Source organism: Neopsephotus bourkii, unplaced genomic scaffold (genome assembly GCF_033783945.1).
Source record: "Neopsephotus bourkii isolate Nb327-2 ecotype Australia unplaced genomic scaffold, CSIRO-AGI_Nbou_v1 NB_122, whole genome shotgun sequence".
NCBI classification, from domain to species: domain Eukaryota; kingdom Metazoa; phylum Chordata; class Aves; order Psittaciformes; family Psittacidae; genus Neopsephotus; species Neopsephotus bourkii.
The window spans coordinates 1,358,500-1,377,017 of NW_026900639.1; the positions used below are offsets into that span (position 1 = coordinate 1,358,500).

General features: G+C 45.2%; 1 protein-coding gene across 2 annotated transcripts in view; it reads right to left on the reverse strand.

Moving 5' to 3' along the window:
- Positions 1 to 18,518, reverse strand: part of SCAP (SREBF chaperone) — a 64,661-nt gene that overhangs the window by 21,154 nt on the left and 24,989 nt on the right. For both annotated transcript variants that reach the window (XM_061366003.1, XM_061365997.1), the window contains 6 exons: positions 14,281 to 14,410; positions 12,351 to 12,508; positions 6,814 to 7,034; positions 5,162 to 5,267; positions 3,549 to 3,721; positions 2,733 to 2,859 (listed from right to left, as the gene is read on the reverse strand). In XM_061366003.1, coding sequence (XP_061221987.1) covers positions 2,733 to 2,859; positions 3,549 to 3,721; positions 5,162 to 5,267; positions 6,814 to 7,034; positions 12,351 to 12,508; positions 14,281 to 14,410 — 915 coding nt within the window. The remainder of the gene's footprint in view (positions 1 to 2,732; positions 2,860 to 3,548; positions 3,722 to 5,161; positions 5,268 to 6,813; positions 7,035 to 12,350; positions 12,509 to 14,280; positions 14,411 to 18,518) is intronic.

An 18,518-nucleotide genomic window follows, 5' to 3' on the forward strand; every position in this document is an offset into this window, starting at 1 on the left:
ACAGCAGAGCACATCCTGCAGAGCATGTTAACTGCAAGGGTGTGCTCTCATGGAGTCCTTGCACAGTCCTGTCCTTATGCAAGGCAGGCAGGTGGAATAGCATCATTCCCAGATAAACTCTGGTAGCCTTCAGAAGGCAGAACAAACACAGAAAAGAAAGCTTGGAATTCTTTCATTAACTATGTCCTACTTAATCTGTAGCTTCTACTGCAGAAGATAATTAACTAATACTCCTGGCTTAGGAGTTTCAATAGTCCTTGAAGAGTCAGCAGCTTTCATGTGAAATGACCAGCAGAGCAAATGGAAAGCAATGAGACATGAACTCTTCCTGAAGAATAATGCAACAGTTGAGGACAAACCCGAGCTGTTCACGCCCTGCAACTCCAAAACCTCATTCGTTTCCACTTGGAGGCAGATGGCAAGAGATCCTCATTATGTTTTCTGCCATGCATTGCCTAGCACTGAGAAAGAGCTTACAAGAGGAAGAGCAAGAGCAAGGGCAGATGCCGTATTATGTCTATCTACAGAAACTTACTGATTTAATGCCAGAAGGTGCTACATTATAGCATGATCCAGCACCTCAGAGAGTCAACAGAAACACTACTGTCGACTCATAAAAAAGCAGATTTTCTGTGACTCCATATACACTTGTGAACAGAGGCAAACTTTGATTTATCCAAAACGTGGAGAATTTAAGAACTGATCATATCAGCCTCTCATCTAAAATGCAGATTTTCACATTCGAGCAGGTTTATGCCTTTTTTACAGGCAATAAGGAGTAGTTCATCGTTTCAGACTGTGACTCCTCTGACCCTAGCTGAGATGCCAACTTGTGGGTTAGCAGTCTGTGCTCCAGACTCATTAGAGACCCTCCCAATCCACCAGTGCACAGGAACCCCACTCCAGGCATTCTCCTCAGCCTTACTGCTTACTCTTCCTTAAACCCTGCACAGATGTCACCTATTTCCATTTCTCTGTGAAATAAGACTAACACCTACCTCAACCACAATAATTATAAATTCATTATAAAAGTTGGTTGATAATGATTACGGTCCAGTTTATGTATCACGTCTGTAAGCAAGCAAATGCTGATCTCTAAGAAATAAGCTTTATTTTAATACCTTAAGAAACCCAGCAATGGAAAAAAGCTTATCATAAATACAAGTCCCATGAAAAACAAACACACCCACATCTGGAAGGCTCTGCTGTAAACAAAACAGATCAAAAAGACCAAAAGCCAGATCAAAGTTGAACCAGACTCCGCACCCTATGCTGGCCAAACCCCAGCGCGCTGCCACGGGTGTGTGACACACCAGGCACACTCCGTCTTCCATCAAGAGTCAGGTAACTAGAGAGGAAGTGCTCTGCCAGGCACTGGGGAATCGGGAAAAGGTCACTCACCACAAGTGACAAAACAAACCAAACTGGGTCATCAGATCCCATCGGCATGGAATCCAAGGGTCTTCTGTGTAAATAAACGTGATTTATAAAGTATTGCAAGAATTAAGCAAAGAAATTTTGCTGGAAAATTAGATTATTTTTCTTTTTTGTAGAAATAAGGACTGAATTAACTCTTGCTATCCTAAACTTAGTTTAGCCCTTCTGTATGAAAGCAGTAAGGGTGAGAGTAAACACAGGTCTTGATCATCCCTTTACCCATTCCCTTGGAACAGCTCCCATATATCTACATCCAAATACTGCCTTTTTTCTTGTATTAAAACTACGAACTCCCAGTGGATTGCCCCTGGTTTATTTGTACAGCTCACAGAACAACAGAGGCTTGATCCCTAATTAAGGTTCCAAGGCACAACAGTGGTGAAACCAGAAACAACAACTATTTCATCACACTTTTTAGGCTTCTAGGAGAGGAATTCCTCCATCTAAGGCTGGCTCCTGGTAAACTCTCCCCAGCACTCTCTCTGCGGGGAGAGACTCACCCCTCAGGGGTCAGGCTTTTCAGTGTTCCTGCACCATACAGCTGCAAGGACAGTGATGGCAAGAAAAATGAGGGATATTTCCTTAACTGCTTACGAAAGGGATCTGAAAACCAGAAGATTCCAAACGGAACTTTAATGAGGAATGAACAGTGTAGAGCTTGGGTAGGTGAGGTGCCAGTTAAGAGCTTTCTCAAGGTTTTTCAGCTTGACACAAATATAATGAGTGGTAGTAACCCCATCAGAAGTCCCAGATGCCACCTCTAACATGCACAGGAACCCATTAAAAGAAGAGCAAACAACTATCAACCAGTGTTGGATGCGAAGTCACCCAGGCAGCCTCCCAGACACAAATACCACAGCTCAGTTCTGCCACCCTTAAAGATTGAACCTCCCTCATCCAGAAGAAAGGTAACAAGCTCTCCTGAATGGCACAGCAAGTCACTGCAGGAGGAAGGTATGCGAGAGCCTACTTAGCTGCGAGGGAATCAAGTTATAAAGTGTTGTCCCAACAATCCCTTCTGCTTTAGGCAGAAAAAGCCAACTGCTAGGCAACGAGGCATCCCCAGGGAGACTGGGACCCAGTCAGGTCTATTTGCTGGCCAGCACAGAAACACATGGTCCTTCAGCCGTGGGAAGCATCTGATAATAATTTTGCATAGGAGTGTGTAAAAGAATATCACATAAGCTTATTTTTAAAATACCAGATCTTAAAGATTAAGCACTTAACAGGTGTTTTCACATTATTTCACCTCCATCTACCCTTCCTCAGGAAGAGGTTTGGCGCTGGAAACGTACCCTCCATTAAGCGTAGGTGTCAAACCAAACAGTGTGCAGAGCCCGACGGACATGAGCAGAGAGCTGAGCACTGTCACCACCGCTGCCAGTGCCAGACCCCACTTTGATTTCACCATGTCAATTTTCCCTGGAATAAAGAATGCAAAGTCTTGGTTACCAAGTAAAAGAAGATAACTTATAAACACAAGAAGGGATCCTCATCCTGACTTATTTCATCAGGCAGCTCGATACCCTGAACGCAGGAATAATGGTAGTTCAGCCTCAATGTCTGAAATGCAGCTCCCAGCCCTCCCAGTAAGAAGTACTGTAACAAGGGAAGGACAGAGGCATGCACAGCTTGCGGCTCAAACTAGCTCCAGTACAGCACTGTTGAGGCATAAAAAAGGCACTAGCCACTAAACGTGGCTTGTTAAAGTCTAAAACCACCACCTCAAAACATGTATTTGATCTGTCTGACAATGAATTAGTCTCTCTAAACTGGAAAAATGTCATTACTAATGGATTTAAAGTTGCCTAAAATGAAAGCTCCTCAGAAGACACCACAAGGAATACCACCACACTGCTAAGAGGGACAGGTCAGCAGAAATCAGATAAACAGGACTACCCATTCTTTCCTTGACAGTTCAGGGTACAATTTCAACACCACCTTTCCTGCTGAAACAGGAGGGAACTGCAGGGCACAGACAGGAGTCTCTCTTAGCTGCAGGCAGGGAAAGGGCACTGCACCACTGATGCCACACATAAATTCAGCTGGCAGGTGTGGAGGTGGCTCATTAGCTCGCTCTGCCCTCAGGTCTCTCCACCCCACAAACCTACGTGTGGAGAAGTAGATGTATGCGAAGAGTATAATGTAGGTGGTGACGAGGGGTATCAGCTCAGCAATGCCAATCTCTTCCTTGAAGTGGACGTGAACGATGTTCTCCTCTCGCAGCGTGCAGTTAGGGCTGGGATGCAGCAGCTTGAGACGAGAGCGGAGGCTGCTGAGGAACCTAAGATGGAAAGCCAGCAGGAGATGTCAATTACACTGTACTCAACAACAAGCACATCATTCCATGGAGAAACTCAGTGGGTATAGATCAAGTAGGAAGAAGCTCCACAGATTCACAGGCTAACAAAGCATGGTTCTCTCTAGGCCTGACTCCTAAAGTCTGTGCCTCTGAGGCACAAACTACACGTGCCATATCTCTACTGTGGCAACCTCACAGACCTTGATTTCTATGAAACAGGTAGCTGTGAAAGCTCAGCTGGATGCTGGGAACATCAACAAGGGCATCACCAGCAGAGGTAAAGATGTCACTGTCCCATTCAGTACTTGTCAGGGCACTCCTGGAATACTGTGCTCAGTTTTGCTCCCCACTATACAAAAAAGATGCTGACAGGTCTCAGGGGAGACCTCATCACCATGTTCCAGTGTTTAAAGGGTGATCACGAAGAACACAGAGACTCCCTTTTTACAGGGAGGGAGTCACATACAAAAGATGAGGGCTGATGGGCTCCAGTTACTCCTGGGGAGGTTCCAACTGGACGCAAGAGGAAAATTTTTCATACTGAGAATAATCAGGCACTGGAATTATCTCCCCAGGGAAGTGCTGACTCCCCAGCACTGGACACTGCTAAAATTTGGCTGGACAAGGTGCTGGTGGGCCATGCTTTGCCTAGAAGGGTTGGACCAGGTGATCCTTGAGGTCCCTTCCAACATGGTATCCTAGGATTCAATGAAAACTGTCTAAAGCAAGGGCTCATCATTCAAAACCTTGGCCTTGGGGAACAGAATACACTGTAGTCTCTATCATCCCCTGAATTTTATGTAATTACAGCTGATGAAAGGTGCTACATGACAGTCCTTGAGGCTGCAGGGTTCTTGCATGGGCAGCAGAGGAGCAAGTTTCAACTACAGTGCTGTCAATTCTGTTCTAGGCATCCCTTGGGGAATTCTGTGCAGCACTGAGCAGAGTGTTTAGTCCTCACATGCACTCAATCCAAGCCAGCTTTGCCAACGTTGCCAAAGGGGTTTCACAGGTGGTACCAGTTCAGTTAGCACTTACTGGAAAGCAAATGACTTGTAGCAGGAACTGGGTCAAAACAGACCTACTGGGCCTTGGCTGCAGCAGTGGCAGCTCTGTGTGCAGATGAAGCCACCATGGGAGGAACTCCCACTGGCATCTCTGGGCATTATATAGATTTCTTTTGTAGAAGAGAAACTGAGAATGGACAGTATTTCATTTCCCTAAAACACAGCAAGCTTTCTGCCAAAACCAGTGCCCTGTTTTTCTACAGCATGTTCAGAAGACCCTAAAATATCCTAACCCACAAAAAAAACAGAGATTAAAGAAAAACATATCAATAAACAGAGCAGAGCAAACAGCGAATTAGCCAAGAATTGAACAAGGGATCCCTAACATAGAAATAGCACAGCCACAGCTCCTCACCTGGAATCATATCGCTGGAGACCCAGGGTGACAGTGTACGATACCACTCGCTTCCTATTGTAGAGGTTCACCCCGCTGTACTTCCCAGGGAGTCCAAACAACAGGTCTGCAAACACAGAGTATGAATGGAACATTAGGATAACAACAAAATCGACAGGCTGAGTGGAAGATGTCCCTGACAAGACAAGAGGCAACAGGCACAAATTAAACCACAGGCATTCCCTTCAAGTACAAGAAAAATCCTCCTGTGGCGGCGTTGTCTGTCTTCAGCTTCTTCCTGACAGGGCAGTCTGCAGCAGGCAAGTTCTGCCCTCTAATCCTGACCCATAAGCTCTCAATTAGATCATCACTTATTCCTAAGCAAAGCTCCACGTGTTCCCGCTGCTCACTCGCAAAAGGACAATCCTCACCCTCCCAGCCTCTCCTTCCTGAAGAGTCTGCATCCAGCCACAGCAGCGCTCCAGTACTGCCTTGGAAGTGTGCAAGGCCAGGTTGGACAGGGCTTGCTTGGAGCAACTTGGTCTAGTGAAAAGTGTCCCTGCCTGTGGCAGGGGGGAACTGGAAAAGCTTCAAGGTCCCTTCCAACCCAAACCATTCTGTGATTTCATGATTGTGAGCCACTTCACGCCATCTCTGAGCTGGATGAGCTACATGCACCTCCAGTTCCTCCTGTTTGCTCCTCAAACTCTGTGTGTTACTGTAAAGGCATGTCAGGATGCCACCCAGTTTGTCCTTTGACAGTGGAGACAGGCATCTCCTTTAAAGATGCAGCCAAAGAAAACCCTGGACACTTGGTTTTGTCCATGTCAGATGTGAACCAGAGGTTCCAGGCAGACCTTTCATTGCAAAAGGCTATTTAACGTCTCTTCTGCTGATCTTGTGCACTAAAATGCAGACCTTAAAAACCAGGGATAATGATGAACACTGCTGCTGTTCTCAGGAATTCCCAGGATATTGTGGAGCTCTACCTCATTTGCACATGAGCTCTCAGAGAGGCTCCCTGCGCCTCCAAGCCCCAGTGTGCACACGCTCTGTATGCTCAAAAAATAACCTTTAAAACAAACCTACTTTAGAGTTACAAACCCCTTTTCAGACACGTCATATTATAGGCTTCCTGACATCTACAAAGTTCCTTTAGAAGCAAACGAACAGCATTTCCTCTGGCCTTATGGAACCACTAAAGTGTATGATCCCAGCCACGGTCAAAGGATTTTCTTAATTAAGAGAGAAATATGCTTTTATGATACTTGGGGTAAATGTGAGCAACTATCGGTGAGCACACGAGGCAGCAGGATGAATGTTCATTTACCTCTAACAATGAGGCAGTCTTGACAGACAATAGTATGAGGGACAAAGATGGGCTGAAGCACACAGAGTAAGAGGAACAAAAAGACTTGGACAAGTTACCTGCTATTTTTACACCTACAGAAAGGAGTCTGACTGAGACTGTATTGCACTAATACAGTGCTGAGCTCAAATACAGATACAAATGAGAGATGACATACATTTCGTTGCCTCATTTTGGATGCTGTAACAAAATGCCACCACATTTGGTAATATTGGCAATCAAGATGTTGGAGATACTAAGGACAAAACAGCAATGCAAGCTGTAAACGTTTCTCAACAGCTTCTTTGGCACTTCAGCATCTTACCTTTGAGAGTAGCTGATGTTTGTAATGTCTTTGGTTCATGCTGGTGGATGGTTTTGATGATATCTGGGTCAGCATTGAATCGCTCACGGTCGTTCTGCCAGAAGTTCCCTGGAGACAGTAACAGACAGCCATGTTCGGGGAGCAGATTCCGTAGCTTCTTGAGGCCAGGCAGAAGATCTGTTACCTGAAGGCAAACTTCCTCCAAGCTTTTGACACCAGAACTGAAACACAAACAACAGTCAGACACTGCCGTGTCTGTTGCAGCTCTCACAAACAAAAGGCAAATCTGCCAAAGTGAACTCAAGGACCACACCGCCCCAAGGACCCACACCACCATGCTACTGCTCTTGCTTTTCATAACTAAGGATCAAGAGCCTCAGTTCACAGACAAGGATCTCACTGTAACAGGTGTACAGACTCCAAAGGCCCATTATCTGGGGCACCCAACATGTGGAGCTGTTGGAGTGAGTCCAGAGGAGGCCATGGAGATGCTTTGAGGGCTGGAGCACCTCTGCTATGGAGACAGGCTGAGAGAGCTGGGCTTGTTCAGCCTGGAGAAGAGAAGGCTCCAGGGAGACCTTAGAGCAGCTTCCAGTGCCTAAAGGGCCCACAAGAAAGCTGGAGAGGGGCTTTCGACAAGGGCAGGTAGGGACAGGACAAGGGGGAATGGCTTTAAACTGACAGAGGGGAGACTGAGATGAGATGTGAGGAAGAAGTTCTTCCCTTGTGAGGGTGGTGAGGCCCTGGCACAGGTTGCCCAGAGAAGCTGTGGTTGCCCCATCCCTGGCAGTGCTCAAGGCCAGGTTGGATGCAGCTTGGAGCAACCTGGTCTAGTGGAAGGTGCCCCTGTCTATAACAAGGGTTTGGAACTGGAAGAGCTTTAAGGTCCCTTCCAACCTAAACTATTCTGGGATTCTAAGATTCTGGTATTATCAGTTCTCTGCACACTGTCAGGCCACACAACTTTCCCACTTCAGCCATAATAGGTTCCACGTTTATGACACCTGCAGTCTACAGAGAAACTATCCCCCTGGAATTCTTCAAAGACCCTTAACTGATCTGCATACTTCTTTCCATATATTCAAAGGGATATTTTACAGAAACCTTTACTAACCCTGCTCAGGTGGGTTAAGGTGTACAGAGGCCTCCAAAATATACAAAGGATTCAATATCTGTAACTGCAAAATGTGTTCAGAATTCCTCTCTATTGTATGGAAAAGAAAATGCCTTACAGGTTCAGAAATTACTAGACATGTAACTGGTATGAAATGGAACTTGTGTTTGTTCCCAAGATTCATTTAAGACAATTACATAATCCTTATCAGCTAGTTATTAACACAAGACTCAATCTGGGCTTACAATAGGATCTGACTGTGAAGGTCTGGTGACAAAACCTGTCAGCACGCCACTTGGCTAGACAAGGAAGAGCTGCCAGTCCAAAAGAGAACACTTCCCTCAACACGACACAGGCAGCTGGTGGGATCTGCACAGGAAGTGTGTATTAAACAGAGATGAATTAAAGGCACAAGAGACCAGTCTTCCCCGGCTCCAGCCCTGCAGATTACGGAGAAGGTGGCTCCCAAAGAGAAGTCATTTATGGTCCTACTGTAAAATGCCTTCTCTAGAGAAGGGTTTTTCTTTCTGTAATGGCTACAAAAATCAAACACAGAAACCAGACAGTGATGATTTCTGTTATTCCTTTGTGAAAACTCCCTTCAGAATCTCTTTCCTGTCACTATATGGCAAGAATCTTTGAAAAGTCCCAGCTGTCAAAAGAAAATACTAGAATATATGCTCGAAAATGCTGTGTTTATCAGAACAGAAGATTTCTGAAAAATAATTTCAAGGAACTGATGCAGTGATGCCTCTGATAATAGGTCCAGGAAGAGTAAGACAGCTATTGTTTTGTATCTCAGCTTTAGCGAACTCTGAAACCTAACAGTGATCACAGAACCCCAGAATGGTTTGGGTTGGAAAGGACCTTCAAGCTCATTCAGTTCCAACGCCCTGCCATGGGCAGGGACACCTTCCACCAGACCAGGTTGCTCCAAGCCCCTGTGTCCAACCTGGCCTTGAACACTGCCAGGGATGGGGCAGCCACAGTTTCTCTGGGCAACCTGTGCCAGGGCCTCGCCACCCTCACAGGGAAGAACTTCTTCCTCACATCTCATCTCAATCTCCCCTCTGTCAGTTTAAAGCCATTCCCCCTTGTCCTGTCCCTACCTGCCCTTGTCAAAAGCCCCTCTCCAGCTTTCTTGTGGGCCCTTTTAGGCACTGGAAGCTGCTCTAAGGTCTCCCCGGAGCCTTCTCTTCTCCAGGCTGAACAAGCCCAGCTCTTTCAGCCTGTCTCCATAGCAGAGGTGCTCCAGCCCTCAGAGCATCTCTGTGGCCTCCTTTGGACTTACTCCATCAGCTCCACATTCTTTTCATGTTGGGTGCCCCAGAGCTGGATGCAGGACTGCAGGTGATAACAGTTTACACAGCAGATAAGCCTGTTTACACTCATGCAAGAAGCTAATGCACACAGCCAGTGTCCCTGCCGGTTTACTGTGGATGCAGAGTGATACCAAAGAACATGACCTTGGAGCAAACTACAAATTTCATGTCACTTTTGGCATTCCTTCAAACGATGAGTGCCCCAAGTTTCAGCAAGCTTACAGCTGATGACAATATAATCAGCTTGTGTTCCCTATTCTTGTCAATAACCTTCAGCTCCTTCTGTACTTCAGTACAAAAGAATGCCTTTTTTAACATTAAGAAAATCAGCTGCACTTAACTTTGATCCTGAGAAAAGCACCTGACCACAAGGCACTTGATAACACCTTTTGAGATAATTTCAGAGTTTATATTGAAGTTAGATGTTTCCTGTAATATCTGAGTCCATCACCAAAATGGGAGCCTTTTCCCAAGGGTTAGGTCTAAGTGCTGAAGCCTCTTTCTTCTGGTGGCCATGGAAGTTTAATTTTGCTTCCATAATGCATCAGCATTTATCAAGGGCACCACCAAGGAGAGATAACAACAAGACAACACGTGTCCTGGGAGCAAGCTGCTTCTACCTTGACAATTAGTAATTGGCAACTATATACAGATCACTATCTACCGTGACACATGTGATAAAGGAGGAGATGAGGCGGAAACACGGGAAGAATGTCAGCACCAAGGCTGTGTGAGCTGGTGGGGAAGAGCTCCACGTTTGACATTGTAAATGGCATTCTTAAAACATGAGCACACAGAGAGCAGGTGCCTAGCTTGCAAGGGCAGGTTTAAAGGAAAAAGGACAAATCATCACATAGAGCAGTGAAGTGGCCACTCTAAAAAATAAGCACTGAAGGATGCTGCCAAGGAAGGAGGGAGAAGCAGTAAATCTTCCCTACCTGTGGGAGTTTCGGGACAAAGAATGAAGAAAGCTCGGGGCTGAAAAGCTGGGAGATAATCAGAATCTAATCTCCCCATTTGTCACCACATTTGGCCTGTTCCTAGCACCATCACTCTCACTGAATACAGATGGACAGGTAGGAAAGCCCTTCTGCCCTTAGAATTAAACCCAGCCAGACACTTAACGTAGATGAAGACTTAGAACTCAAAGGAAAACTATTAAAAAAAATAAAAAAACAGAGGCAATTTGATGTGTAGAAAATGCTTCTTGGTTTATCAAGAGAGAACATGCCAAACTCATCTGAGCTCTTCTAGAAATGCCTCCCTTGTTGCAAGGGGAAAGCACAGCAGCTCTCGTCTACCTGAGCCCAAAGAAAGCTTTTGTTGCAGCAGCACACAGAAAATGCTTTAGCTTACAAGAAGACACAAAAAATAGCACAAAAATGGTGATGCAGTAAAGAACCAGGTTAACAGGAAACTGGTGGTGGAGCTGCTGAAAGGGGAACCACCAGTACCGAGGAAAACAACATGGAATTTCACACAGGCAGTTCCGAGAACCAGGACTATTACATGTTTTTCTTAATAATCTTGAAAGAAGACACAGAGCCATCTGCCAGTAACACAAAATAAAGAAACCCTGTTGATACAGAAAGAGAATAAAATATCTGAACAGGATCACGTAAGGGCTGCAATAAACTTAAGCCCATTTCTATTAACAATACAAAGTGCACCTGGGGACTAAAAAGGGCTTCTGCTCTAACCTTCCAAAGCTCATTAGCTGGAAATGATGAGAGGGACATGGAGATGTTAATCACTCTATAATGTGTAAAAGTGATGTGACCGGCCATGAAAAAAGGACCTGCAGTCTTCTATTTCAGGAAAAGCTTTTCCATGGAAAATAACACACAAATGAGACCTCTCTGAGAATAGCGTGTACAATTCTAACTCCCACAATCAGGAATGATGCGTTAAAAACAGTGCCAAAAGGAGCAACCAGTGTGACACTCTGAATACAGAGACAGCCTACTGGAGTAAGCAGAGAGTCTCATAAGTTTAGCTTAACAAATGAGGATTTGGGGTGGGGGATATGAGTTCTCCCTGTAACTATATGAAACAGAGGAAAGCTATTGTTGTACAAAGACTGTCAGGACAAAATAAAGCACGTTTAAACTGGTCTTAAACAGAGCCAAGTGAAAAGTCAGGAGATGCTCCCGACCATGTGGGAGTCTACAATCCTACAATGGTTTGGCCATTTTAGGAAGGGACCTTAAAACTCATTCAGTTCCAACCCCCTGTCACAGGCAGGGACACCTTCCACTAGAGCAGGTTGCTCCAAGCCCTGTCCAGCCTGGCCTTGAACACTGCCAGAGATGGGGCAGATACAGCTTCTCTGGGCAACCTGTGCCAGGGCCTCACCACCCTCACAGGGAAGAACTTCCTCAGATCCCATCTAAATTTAAACCTGTCAGTTCAAAGCCATTCCCCCTTGTCCTGTCCCTCCTGCCCTTGTCAAAAGCCCCTCTCCAGCTTTCTTGTTGGCCTCTTTAGGCACTGGAAGCTGCTCTAAGGTCTCTTCAGAGCCTTCTCCAGGCTGAACAAGCCCAGCTCTCTCAGCCTGTCTCTATAGCAGAGGTGCTCCAGCCTATGAAGAAGAATTCACAAAATGAGGAAGAGTTTCACAATAGACACACTGGGGTTAAAAGAACTTCCCTTAATAGGAAGTTTGCGTGCTTACAGAGGGAAGACACAACGCTACTATCTTTTGTAACATGTATAGCCTTGGCAGCGCCCTTCACACCTCTCTGCCAAGACCCCAACTGGAAGGTTCCTTACAATTACCAGTGACTAGAGGGCAGGCATGCTCTCACGTCACAAAAGCTGAACACAGGACAAGGGAGAATGTCTTTAAGCTGAAAGAGTGGAGATTTAAGGTCCCTTCCAACCCAAACCATTTTAAGATTCTATGACTATGATAAACTGCCCTACATGCAGCATTAATATAATGTCACCTATTTGCAGTGACCTCTCATTTTCTTTTAATTGTGAGAACCTTACAAATTCAAAGCTAATAATCAGAACTACGAGGCAGTAATTGAGAAAATGGGTGTGTAAGCCAGTGGGTCAGTCTGCCTTCTACACAACCCATAATGAACAGTAATTACCTGTCTCTCAGGGCATGGTTTCTAATCTCCTCCACTAGCTGGAAGACGCGGGAGAGGGGTGAACGAAATACATCCACAGCAAGGAAGTTCTTCTGCCATGGGGACACAGTAGCTTTCACAAAGATCTGCTGGATGTAGGCCACCGGAGCACCGACATACTGTGGGGAAAACCAGAGGGAGAATGAAAACATACGGTGAGTGGGAAGCTGCTTAGCAGAATTAGACCACAGCTTGGCAACCTTTCAGGAAGGGGTTTGCCAGATTGTATTTTCCTTTCCCAAATTAGAGGTGAAACTTGTCAGTAGGAACCTAGCAAGAACAAAAGGAGTCTGTTTCTCAAAAAGGCAAAATGCCACTGGCCATTTTGGCATCGGTCTATTGCGCTTCTTTGTGAGGCAGAAGCTCCCAGCTCCTGCTGAATTTGGTACTGGAATGAAAGGCAGGAGCCGGGACTCACTGCCTCTCACAGATGCCTCTCACAACACTGTGGTTCCCCCAGCCTGCGGTGACTCGGCCATGTGCCATTTAAATCCTCCTGGTGTCTGCGCCCAGGCTGCTGACCCAGCTTTGGGGACTGCGGTGCTGACATGCTGTGGCAGACAGAGCTTTTGTGTTCTATTAGCTGAACTAGGCAACAAAGCAGAATCATAGAACCATAGGGAAGATTTAATCAGCCAGCAGCAGCCTGAGTTAACAGCACAGTGCAAAAAGCTCTCAGAGGTACCAGCAAGCGCAGAAGGCAGCAAATTATTTCAATCACAGTGAGAAGAGCACACATGGAGAGAGTCGAGAGCTGGAGGCATCAGAAGCATTAAACCAAAAGCTAACTTCTACTTCAGAGAGACACCAGAATGAGAAAGAAAAATGAAGGTTACAAAGGATGATTTTTGAATTGTTTCCTGGACCAGGTTACCAGCCTTCTTGGAAAGCATCAGGATTCCAGTTTGCTCACACAAAAGTTAGCTCTTAGCCCTTAACATAAGCACCTAAGTCTCACTTACCTGAATGATATGCATCGGTCAATCAAAAACAAAACCAAACCCCACCTTCAGGTTACACTCAGTTCCCCAGGTTCTTCAAACATTCCTACACTCCCTAGACCACAGCGTAGCTGTTAGCTCCATAGACAGAGTCTCTGGCTGCCTAAATTCAATTCAAATGAAAAACTCTTGACTGACCTTAAGAAAACAGCCTGTGTCCCAGAGGTGAAGCCTAGGCTACCTACCCTATCAGGATAAAAAAGATGTGCTGGATGCAGTATTTTTAAAGCCAAAATAGAGGAAACTGCAAGGGCTGAGGAGCTGGACAGTGTTTTCCACCTCCAGGCCAGACAGACATTCCCACTCTGGCAGACAGGTAGTCAGAGATCTTTGAAAGAGAAGCTGGTTGACAGCCAAAACCCAGATCCCTTCAGAGAAAGATGGACAACATGAAACCCACCACCATAATTACTGGTAGCATCTCCACACAGTCACAGCAATAAATGCCGACCAAATCTTACTCTTGCCCTTTGGAGGAGGAGGCCACGGGCAGGGATGGGAAGCAGGGTCAGCAGGAGGTTTGTCCTGCTGCTCTAGGGAAACTGTGTGCCTTTGTAAGATGTTAGGAAATTCTCACCTGATATCCCAAACCCCGTTATTAAGCTTATTTAAAACCTAATAATGCTTTTAAAAGTGTGCTACTTGCCTCAGATAATGTTATCCTTGAAAAATGGGCTCTTAAAGAGCATTTCAGAGCTTTTAACTCTTCCATTTTTCTGATACAGCACCACTGATACAAAACAATACAGCCTAAACTGAGCAGGTACACAAAGCAACACATCACCAGAAGTATTTTCCATCAATCCAGTAAAGTGCAGGTAACTCAGGAGGGATGTTCCATCATTTCATTGACTCCACACACATCCCCCACCCCTCAGTGCAGGACTCACCCAGTCGGGACGCTCACTGAGGTCCCCTTGTTGCAGACCTGCGTCTGGAGAGGGTGCAGAGTAATCCTTCACGGGGGTGCTGTACTCCACAGGTCCTGTTCCAGGCAGTGGCAGCTTCAGCAGTGGGTAACTACAGTTAAGATGCAAGCAAGAAACACTGTGATGTTTTGCTTTGGTTTTTTTAACGAGGCTTTTAGACAGAAGAGCTCAAAAAAATAAGCCTACTCCAGCAGAAGCCAACCTCTGCAGGACAGCAGACACAGCTGCAATACAAGAGGGCTTTAGCTCTCACCAGAACTCCCTGACATGTTTCCTCAACACAAGAGAGAATTGGGTCTTTCTCCACTGGAAAGAGACAACTAAAAGTCCTTGGAGAAAAAGAACTGAAGTTCTTACAGGACCTCATCTGGAGGTGAGCAGTGCTAAGAACATTCAGCACAGCCATGTCTTTACTATTCCATAGCCCACACGAAAATGAGACTTTCATCGCATCTCATCAGGAAACATGGCTGCTTTCCTGACTCAAACACTACACTAATAATCAGTTTTTCCTCCATAACATTTAAACTATTTCCAGTATTTGTCATTAGCTTCATTGGTGCGCTTTGAATAGCAGCAGTGAGACACCAAAACAACTACAAAGTATTTATCTTCTTGCTCCTTTACTACTACACTCTTCAGGCGATTGTAGCAGCTACCTATAACAAAGACTACAAACTATTTGAAGGTTGAGAAACTGAGGTTTCAGGGAGTTTAGGAGAGTGTTTTCAGCTCCAGAGGCTCTCAAAACTATAGGTGGTTAAAACTGCATAAGAATTGAACTGGTGGAAAAAGCAAGACTGCTGTTACAGAGATAAAGACCAACAAGCTGGAACTGTCAGCACTAGAATGAAGCAGAGAATGTAACTTCTTCGTGCTGTCTGATGCATGGCAATCAATCCAGCCTTAAATTTCTGACATATTTTCCTGTTTATAGCTGAGCTTTTCTTGCAATATTGCCAGAATAAATATAAAGGCCTTGGAATTGTTTTCATGCAATACTCTGCGCATTTTGTTAGGGATTACCTTGGATCACCAAAGGCCATGGAAGGTACAAGCTACAGCTGAAGCCAAGCCTTCAGACTAAATAACAAATGGCTGGAAAAGAACAATGAAATCGGAAGCAAAGCTTGTTGGGTTTGCTATTTTATTAGTCTGACAAAAATACACCACCTAATTATTATCATTTCATTGTGCAGTGGGAGGGAAGAGGAAAAGGAGCAATAAAATCTGGTCATAATACATCTGAGAAGAAAATGCCCAACAGAAGCCACAACCTGGAGGTTTCTCTCACAGCAGTAGTTTTAGACCTGCAAACAACACAGAGCATCTGCTTGGCAAAAATGACCTGCTGAAATCAAAAGCCTGGGGAGGTTCAGCAATCAGCCTGCATCTGACTGAGACTGAGACATAAATTAAAGTAGTAACAGCAAGTGTATGTGATAAACAAACCAAAACGAATGGAAGAGGTGACTGAGGAAGAAGATTTTTTTCCCCTAAATGATTTTGATGTTCATGACTGTGTCCATAAATCTAAGGGAAAATCATAGAACCCTGCAATGGTTTGTGCTGGGAGGGACCTTAAAGCTCATCCCCTGCCACAGGCAAGGACACCTTCCACTCGACCAGGTTGCTCCAAGCCCCGTCCAACCTGGCCTTGAACAGTTCCAGGGATGGGGCAGCCACAGCTTCTCTGGGCAACCTGTGCCAGGGCCTCACCACCTTCAGGCTGCAGGGGGGCAGCTAATGGGAAGGCTAGCCAAGACTTCAGTATATGGTTTTTTCTGTTGTTAAGAGACTCATTTTCTGTAGAAGGGAAGAAGCTAACTCCCATCCTGCAGCACAAACCACCTCTCAAAATACTGGACAAAGCAACTCACAGCTCCTGAATGGCTATTTCTGAATGACCAAGGGTTTTAATTCTTGTTTTGTTGCTTTTTATTACATAAGGATTTTCAAACTTGTCCAAAAAATCTGGAAGTACATGCAAATGCAATGGGGGAAGGAGTAAATGGCATTTCTTGGAAGACTCAATAAAATGAGGAGAAGAACAAAAAGCAGATTTCTGATGGAAAGAAAAGCTATAAAATCAAGAGCTGTCCGTGCATTGCTGAGGACTACATCCTGCTGCAGCCGCTGGCAGACTGGGGCAACCATGACTCCCATACTCCACCATTCTCTTCAGGCATGTGGTCAGGGTACATCTCTTGACAGCTAAATGAACTTCAGTGTTCACCTGCAATTTGATTAAATTGTGACTATGGAACAGATGCTGTAGTAAAGGATCCGTATTCTCCCTCCAGTATGTCTTTTTAGTCCATCCCCACAGCAGGCAAAGAAGAGGGTGACACAAACCAGCGTTAGATTTTATCTACCCAGTCTAAAGTTTTCTGCAAGTCACACTGATTGGCTCCTTCAGCTTCCTCTCCAATTCCAGTCTGCTCAGCCAACAAAAGCTATGTTGGCAGAGAATATGCAATTATTTCCATTTCCCCATAAACTAACAAGTCCTAATTCTAATACCACTGCTAAAGACAGTGATAAGAGTTTTCAGTCATGGCTCTACTCTCACAGGTTATTACCTTCAGCAAGAGCAAGAGCTTTTGTCTTTGGTGATACTGTCTTCAAATTTCAAATGAGAGGAGATTGAGATGAGATCTGAGGAAGAAGTTCTTCCCTTCCCCTGTGAGGGTGGTGAGGCCCTGGCACAGGTTGCCCAGAGAAGCTGTGGCTGCCCCATCCCTGGCAGTGTTCAAGGCCAGGTTGGATGGGGCTTGGAGCAACCTGGTCTGGTGGAAGGTGTCCCTGCCTGTGGCAGGGGGTTGGAACTGGATGGGCTTTAAGGTCCCTTCCAACTCAAACCATTCCAGCGTTCTATTCTATGATATTCTACTGAGACTAGAGCAGCTGTGTGGCATTAGAAGACACTGATGTACACCCATCAGCAACAGGGCTGCTTAGCAGATTGTCCAGCACAGAAAATAAAGTTACAGCCTTTTTTATAATCCCTATTTCTAGCAACTACCATTACAGAAAAGGCCCCAGATGAAATCCATGTTTCAAAGATCTAAATAAAAGGATGAAACAGACCCTGTTGTCCTTACACACTTGATGTTTGGTTCCTATAGTCCCTATTGCAACACGATCTAGGTAGCACAGATTGCTCATGGTGTGGTTTTGCAGCAAAGCTCAGGAATGAGACCTACTGTTGGGACTCTTTTCAAAAGCTCACTCACCTTGAGCCAACAGCAACATGTATTTATGTCCCCACAAGGGAAGAAGGGACATATATTTACTTATATCACAGTGATATTTGAATATTCATGTTGATGAAAGGTTTTCAGAACACCCGAAGTACGTGCTCTGCATTACACTTGTCATTTCAGTAAGATGCTAAAACATGAGTTCTTGATTTTTTAATCTTATACAGGCATGTGACAGCGCCTGATCTTGTTAGTGACACCCGAGACAGACTGACAGCAGAGATAAAAAAAGGACAGAGCGAGAAAGAACCATCCAGTGATAGAACAAAATTCACCAAACCAACTGTTTCAGCCATGATTGTTAGAGCATTTTTCGGGTAAAGAGAAACTGTAAAACACCAAACCAGAGGTGCTGTGAGCTCTCAGAAGCACCCTGGCTTCCCACAGACACCAAACACTGCAAGGAATGCGAGATGCAACAATCCTAGATCGCTTCTATGTGCGCTTCCCACCAAAGCCAAGAACTGCTCCAAATGAGTTTCAGGGAAGTGACTTCTTCAAGGTGCCCTCCAACCCAAACCAACCTATCATTTCGAGCACTCTGGTTTGGTTCTCCTCTCATCCTTCTTTGTTAAGAGATTTCTTTTGAGTGTGAGGAAAAGAGATGAACACCAGTATGGAAAATACAGAGAAAGGAGGGAAGAAAAGTAGGACCTAAACCAGATGACAGGAAAGCTCCAAAGAGGTTTTGGTTTTGAGAAAGGTTCTTTTCAGATGCTCGTGTAACCATGCACCCTGAATCCCTTCTGCAAATCCAAAATAATGGGAAAACAGCCCATCTACAGGTTGGTATTGCTGAATTCAAGCAAGAGTGTGTTTTAGTTACCAAGCATGGGGCAGGTTCAAGCAAAAAATGTTCATCCAACTACTTTACATATTTTCAAGACAGCTTAGAGGGCCAAGATGGAGAACTGCCAGGTCAGCCCGAGGCAGCTG